The 7,855-nt window shown below is 29.5% G+C and overlaps 1 protein-coding gene across 1 annotated transcript; it reads left to right on the top strand.

Annotated features, from left to right (window-relative positions):
• Nucleotides 1–4,851: 4,851 nt before the first annotated feature.
• On the top strand, nucleotides 4,852–7,795 carry LOC137825946 (uncharacterized). The gene is made up of 6 exons (XM_068631765.1): nucleotides 4,852–5,389; nucleotides 5,592–5,673; nucleotides 6,105–6,280; nucleotides 6,550–6,613; nucleotides 6,732–6,781; nucleotides 7,436–7,795. The coding sequence occupies exons 1-5, from the start codon at nucleotides 5,270–5,272 to the stop codon at nucleotides 6,746–6,748; spliced, it is 459 nt and encodes a 152-aa protein (XP_068487866.1). The 5' UTR covers nucleotides 4,852–5,269; the 3' UTR covers nucleotides 6,749–6,781; nucleotides 7,436–7,795.
• Nucleotides 7,796–7,855: the final 60 nt, after the last annotated feature.

Below are 7,855 nucleotides of genomic sequence, written 5' to 3'. Positions count from 1 at the left end.
TGATTAATAAAAAGAAATAAGATGATTACTTTTGAAATGTACTAAACAAATTTGTTAATAATAGTAAAACTTTTGGATAAGATGATAATAGAAGGAAGGATCTGAATTGATATTGCAAATAATGTTATGTGGTTGATCTATCTTGACCAGTGTGCCCTTTTGAAATTCCAAATTTAGACTATGAGTGTCTTTGTCTGTCCAATTCTTCCGAATGGCTTTCCTTTTTCTATTGTATGTGTTAATAATGGGAAGGAACAAATGATGAGGTATTTTAAGGTGGTATCTAAAGAAGAGCAAAGAAGGGTGACCTAGTTTAGGTCCAACAAGATAAAAAGTTAAGGTCACATTCACATAACAATAAGTCTAATCCCCATGAAAGAAGATTCAAGATTTTGAAAATCATATATACTTTCTTCTAGTATCATATATATTTAGGCATCCTCACATGCTGTAAAAACATCCAAATAATCAAAGTTATAATGCTTCAAATAATACAATTTCAATTCAAATTTAAAAGTTAAAAAACATAATTTCTTTCACACACTCTATTTTCGTCTTTAAAAACTAACACAACTTAAATCTGTCCAAATCAATATTCAACCAAGCTAAATAAATAAATAACGAAAAATAAATAAAATACATTAGCGTCTCTAATACTTTTATCTATATTTTAATTAACTTTTTAATAATCCATTTTTTAAAAATTTTAATTTTAATTCTTTAACATATTAATTATTTTTTCATAAATAAGTGTATAATAAATAATAAAACATATAATAATATTTAAATGTAATTATATTTAAATTTATTTTAGTATGTATTTTTTTTAGAACAAAAGTTCAACACCTTAAAGTTTTAATTAAGTGTAAAAATTATTAAGTGTAAAACATTATCAAATTTGATTTGTAAGACGACAACCTTATTCAAACATCATATCATGTAACATGGAAGTGTTCTGTTTTACATATAATACAACAATCTACAATCTTGTTTTTGTTTAGGTCTATCTAGAAATAGATGCGATAAGATGATAAACATATAGAAGTAAGTTAATCTCGTACCTCACAAAACATATATGTTTATTCTATGTTGTAGGAATTGTCTTCCACTTTCGTTTGCCAAAGAGATTCATTAAAGATGTAAGTTAAATTCAACATTAAAGATCTTTTGGAGTTCGAGCTAAAGTTGTTTTTCTTCAGTAATTCCTTAACATTGAGCATTGACAACTCTCAATATGCTATTTGTTCTATACAACTCTGCACAAATAGGCAAAGTCAAGGCAAGACACATTGCCCAAGGAGAGATAACCATATCCAGCTATTTAGAAGATTAAGTAACTTAAGAAAAGCATTTAATGTCATTTGATGCATCCTAATCAAGCAAGCTCTTCTGATGCAAAAGGGAGATCCAAAAGAGTCGGATTTGTTCACCGACCGGAAACAATCTTTCAATAAATATTTTTTAAGAGAACCTATATAAAACAACTTAAGAAAAAGGAGAAAGAGACCAACTATGTTATATAGTGCAAGAACATTGCTAAAAAATTTTAGCCAACAAACAACTTCAGAAAGAACATTAGTAATGTTTGTTTCAGCATGCTAGAAGACACGACGAAAATCTTATATCCATCAACAAACAACCAACCTCTCTAGTGAGCAAAAGCTTGTAATCAATTGATAACACTTATACAACCTATACATCTTAGTTAAAGGTGATTGTTTGGTAGGGAATACTCGATTATTAGTTAGGAGTAATTGTTGTTCAAATAATACTTAGTTAAGTTAGGAGTGACTTGTTAAAGAATACTTGATTTAGCCAGATGAATGACTAGTTAAAAGAATACATGATTAAGTGATGAGTAGTTTGTGGAAAGAACCCTTGAATGGGGTTAGTCAGGAGTGGTTGTAAGCTGAAAGAATAATCGTGTTAATCCAGGAGTGACTTGTGAAAGAATATTGGAACAGGGTCAACTAAGAGTGAACCAAAAGAATACTCATTAAGCCAAGAATAACTTATGTAAAAAATATTCAAGAGGTTAGCAAGAGTTACTACGAGTCCAAATAATACTCACTTTATACTTCGCATCATTAGTTTGCTTAGTGAAACTCAATTTGTTGATTGAGAACCAAATGTAGTTTGTTGCAACAAATGAACTAGTATAAAAATACTCTATATATTTTCTCTTTATCTCTACTTTTTTATATTGCATGTTATTTACATTTGTAATAACGTAGAGGAATACTTGTTAGATGATCAAGTGCATGTAAATCGCTTAAACTAGTAAATAAGTTAAGAACTAAAGTTGCATATGTTACACTTGATCAAACATAATTTCTAGTGATAGATTACTTAAATATATATAACCTTGTTTGACTTACTTCATTAGATGTAATTATTTTCAATTAACCTCTAGATATATGAAATTATTATTTGAACCGTTCCCACAAGCCGATACTACCAAAAAGTGTCCATCCTTCGACTCCCACCAACTGAATAACTTCATCTATGTGATTCTATTATATCAATAGAGTCAGGATCGTCTCATTCACAGGACGATCATAAATCAATACACCCTAATAACAATCTCAACATGGTATTTCCTTTCCTGAAAATACTATGTCTTGATCACACTTTCACCTCATTACATACATCATTTAACACATCAATGCACCATTCAATCACATCATATTTTAAACTTTCTAAACAATCCAAATATATTTCAAAAGTCACTTAAACACATAACTAAGTTCTAAATATATGCTCTCTAAATCAAACATCTCATTTAAGTAATTCAAAAACAGTTCAACTCATTTATATCATCATTCAAACACTTTCACTTCTCAATCACAAACACTTTCAACAAATTAGTCACCTTAAAATCAATACAAAAGATTCAAAATCTACCATTCCAATCAATATATTACTTTACTTTTCAAAAGAGACAATCCTGCAAACAAAAATTGAAATTGGTGACCACGTCACCCCACATCCAAATCTTCTAACCTAGGGTTATATTTTAAAAATAAAATTAGCTTCCCTTACCTGGACTTGAGCATATGCTCACTAAGAGCTCCAACCCACCAAAAGCTTAAGGATAACCTAACCTGCACCACAAAGTCCTTATCACAAATCCAACTATATCACTAGGACCCTTATGAAAATAAAAACTCACATGCAAACTTAAACTAAAAGACAACCCTAACCAAATCAAAACCAACTCAAAGGAAAATGAGCCAAGAATGAACTTACTCTATATGGGATTTTGATCGGGCAATCTCGCAGAGTTCACTTCCAAGAGTCCAATGACAGACTCCGATCGTCAAACTGATGAACGAGGATGTTAGAATATTAGAGAGAAGGGAGAGTAAAGGAAAAAGGGAACAAAAATTAACTTACTTTATCAAAGATTCTGATCAGGCAGTCGTGTAGATCTCGTTGTCAGGAGTCTAATGGTGGACTCCGATCGTCAAACTGATGAGCGAGGAGGTCAAAATCTTAGAGAGAAAAGAGAGAACAGGACAAAGAAACTTCTAGAGAGATGGTGGTTCTTTTCAAATGAAACCTAAATAACTAAATTTCTATTTATATAGCTTTTTCCCTTTCAATAATAAAATATTTAGGTGTCATTTTCTAAAACTATTTTTCTCGGTCCTTACAATTCAACCATTATTTCATGCATTTTTTTTGTTTTTATATAATTCTACTCTCTATTAAAAATGCTCTCAAAATAATATGCAACTATTTATATAAAAACTAATTAATATCTAAAAATAAAATTTAGATTACTAAAAAAATAAATAAAAATAAAAATATTAAATATATTAATAATTTTAATGAACTCATAATATTATATTAAAATTTAATATTTAATTATTTTAAATAATATCAATTATAATTCTAAGGTTATAAACAGTTAATAATATTATTATAATTAAATTTTAAAATAATTATTATGTAAATATATTCAATTGTATATCTTTTTTAAATAAAGTAAAACTTTTCTAAAAAAATAAAAATTTTCTCTGAAGTGTGGATATTTTAATTATAATTATTAAACATATTAATGAAGAGAAAAATAGATGATTTTATACTGTTTTTATATTGGAATAGTTATAATAATTATTATTATTATATATATTAATTAATGAGGAGGAGAAAGATGAGTCTAATGTTTATAAATGTTAATGATTTTCTAAGAGAGAATTAAATGCACCTATCACCTCATTAAATTTAAATAATTTGAAATATTAAAATTAAGAGATCATTTCTTAGTAAATAGATCCATGTTTTATAAAAATTATATTTCCCATTAATTAAAAATCATTTTAATAATTTTTTTTGAATAATTATTATCAAAATAGACATTTTATCATATATGACAAATAATATCTTGCTATTAGAATATGCGTTATAAAATTTAAAATTCTTAACCTTAAAAATTGAAAAATATTTTTTTATGCTTTTATCAACAATTAAAAGTTATTAGAATATGAATAGATTTCTTATTACAATAAAAAATGTTAAAATAATATTAAATATATATATATATATAAAATAAGACCCATATAAAATTAACTAAAATATTATATAATAACTCTTAGGGATTATTTAAATATTTTGTAAAATTTAATTGACCTTGAACTTGGAAATAATGGTTCAGAAACAAGTCAAAAGTGAAGGTCTGCAAGAAAACAATGGGCAAAAGGGTAGGTTTGTCATTATCCAATAAGGAGAGTAAAAGATTGGGATTTTGCTTTTAGGCTCCATCTAGTGGACCCACCTATCCACGTGGCATTCATCTGTTGAGCCTCTTGACACTATGAATGTCTCTTGAAGGTGATCAAACAGAGAGAGTCACACCCATATCTGTTCTCTCTGAGTTTTTCTGATGAGAAAGAAAGAAAGGAAATCACAAAAATTACATTAAAGTACCGAAATTTTCACCACAGAACCTTACTTTTCCACCTTATAAAATAAATAGGTGTGATCAAACGTTTCAATTACAACGTTTCCTCTCTCTCTCTTTAGCCACCACCCTTTCACGTGTCCTTCTCTGGCCTTGTTCGCTCTGTTTGTTTCCTAGGAAAAGGAGAAACCTCAATTGGGTTCCTTTGTTTTTCTTGTTTCCTTGTTCTCATAACAAGGTTATTCTGAGGCGGTCTTTGATGTTTCTTTGTGGGGGGGTTTCTTACGTGAAGTTTTAACCTTGGTTGAAGGGGTGAGGCAGAGATTATTGACACAGAGGTTAAAGGGTGGTGATATTTGAAAAATGGAAGGAAGGAAGCAAATGGGTTCTTCTTCTTTTACTTCTGAGCTCTTTGGGTCCAATCAGTCCCATGAACTATCTGAAACTGGAATTTTTGAATCTATGTTTTCTCCACCATCTAAGGTATGATGTTTGTTTGGTTTGATTTTTGATAGTTCAATTTAATTCAATATATTTTTGCTTATGTGCATTTTATTCTTGATATGAAGGATTTGGCTGTGTTTTATGATGCTTTGTTGTCCTGCTATGGACTATGGTTTGTGATTTAACGTTTGATGTGTCATTAAGCAATATCCACCACCATCATCATTTTGTTATGATTCAGGTATTAGGGAGAGAGTCTCTGTGTTCTGAAGTAAGTAAGAAAACTGCAAGTGAGTGGTGGAGCTCAAAAATTGGTAATCCTGGTTAGTATACTCAAGTTTGGTCACTCTTCTTACAAGTTTTGTCAAGTTTCTATAGACTTTTGGCAAATGTTTTAAAATGTAATATTAAAAAAAAGATCACATTATCTATTGGCTCTGTTTTGATGCCTGTTTAGAATTTTCCTTGTTATGTCTCAGTATATGCTTACTGCATCCTTAGTAGTGTGTCCTTGATTCAATTCACCAAATTACTACACATTCCAGAGTTCTGAGAACCAGTTAATACTTTTATATTAAAAATTCATATAAATACTTTGTTTCAAATAGAATTTAACTGTTTTTAAGTCAAGATATTTTCATATGTGGATGGAACCGTACGTAATGGATATGTATTCAATATTTCAATTCCTTAAAAGCTTCAGATTAATCATTGAATATTATTTTTTTTCAATTTTTCTTTGCTGTGAATACAGATTACATCAGCAAGGAAAGTGATGGTGAAATTCAGAACACAGCACATAAGGATATGAGTTCTATATATCAGGAACAAAAAGTTCAACCATGTCAGCTCAGCTCATCAATACATTATGGTGGCCAGGACATATATTCTCGTCCTATGAATACACAGGATTCGGGATTCAATTCTATGGTGATTACAGTTACTATTGTTTGTATTTATATAGTTATTTTCAGAGCGTATAACAAAAGACCAGAGTATATATGTGAGTATGAAAACAATCATGTCTTGCTAACTCAAATCAAATGTAATTATCTTGTTAAACTGATCCCTTTATATAGTTTAAGACAATTTGAGATATCTAACCAAGAGTAATTAGTTATTATTTGTGTATGTTGTACTTTATTCGTTTGACACTTTTTTTCATACTATTAGGAAAGCCTAACATGTTTTTTATTTAGATGTACAAGAAAGATGAGGTTGAAGATGATCCAGGAAGTGCTTCAAGAGGAAACTGGTGGCAAGGTAAGATTATATATAAAATAGAGGTTTGTAGTATTAATTTCACAATTGGCCTCTACTTTTCTAGTCGTCGGTCACAAGTTTTTTTATTCATTTTCTGTCTTGTAACTTCTATCCACAGGGAGTCTGTATTATTAAGATCACACTTGCCAAGGGATATACTCCTTTAAGGTATACGAGCTTCTTATAGCCTTTTGCCAAATTGTACTCTAGATATCTGATTATTTTTCATTTCCTTAAACTTTTTACTTAGTATGGTTTATTTGAAATCAAAGAAGCGTTGGAAAATGAACAAAAGGATTATGAAGGGTTTGAAATCAACTAGGCTGAATCAGAAACTAGAAGAAAAACATGGAACTACCTGATCTTACTCTCCAATTGAGTGGTGATAAAGTAAATGAAAATACGAAGGAGACAATTGCTTCCATAGGTGATAAATGTCATGAAAAACTCTAATTATGTGATTTGGTAATAGATTAAGTGTGGAGTATAATTCATGCAAATCCTGTAAGCTTTTGATGTTTCATTGTGATTTAGGCACAATCTAGAGTTATATACTAGATTGTGTTATTTCTTCTTATTTAGAAAATCTTTGGTGAAGATTTGTAAATAGGCAGCTTCCACAGTTGCATAGTATAGAAATTCATAAGGAAAAGTGAAGAAAGAAGAAGGGTCATGAGATGAAGACCTTATTCATTTTAATATATATATACATACAATCCATATACATTTGACCATATTTTTGAACTGCTATTTACGTTTCCTATTTTATATGTAACATCTTTTGATTTTATGATTTGTTATTAGTTGCTTGCATTTATGCAGGTAAATGAGAAGATAGTTTAGCAGTTTAGGCCATCTTTTGTTGCGTGGACAAGTTATGAATATGGAGAACGTTGTGGATGGCTTGGCTAGTTGCTTTCTCCAGCCACAACTGAATCGCAGTATGAACCCGTAGCATCATACGCATTTCTTTCCAATAACATGTAAAGAGTATAGTACTCAAAACTGTGGTAATGTAAAAGTTGTATTGTATGGTATAGGAACTTCATGCATCATCATCAGCTACTCTCTTATGTGGCTGAAGCTTTTAAGCTTTTACTTTAATGGGAGAAACCCTCTTTTACTGGTTTCCCCTCTACTTTGTATTTCAGATGTTGTAAGTGAAAACTGATCATTTATGTATATATACACACACACACAGATATATATATATATATATATATATATATATATATATATCAT

Source organism: Phaseolus vulgaris, chromosome 8 (genome assembly GCF_000499845.2).
Source record: "Phaseolus vulgaris cultivar G19833 chromosome 8, P. vulgaris v2.0, whole genome shotgun sequence".
NCBI classification, from domain to species: Eukaryota; Viridiplantae; Streptophyta; class Magnoliopsida; order Fabales; family Fabaceae; genus Phaseolus; species Phaseolus vulgaris.
The sequence above is the reverse complement of the archived record's forward strand: the minus strand, read 5'-3'. Positions and strand labels throughout refer to the sequence as shown.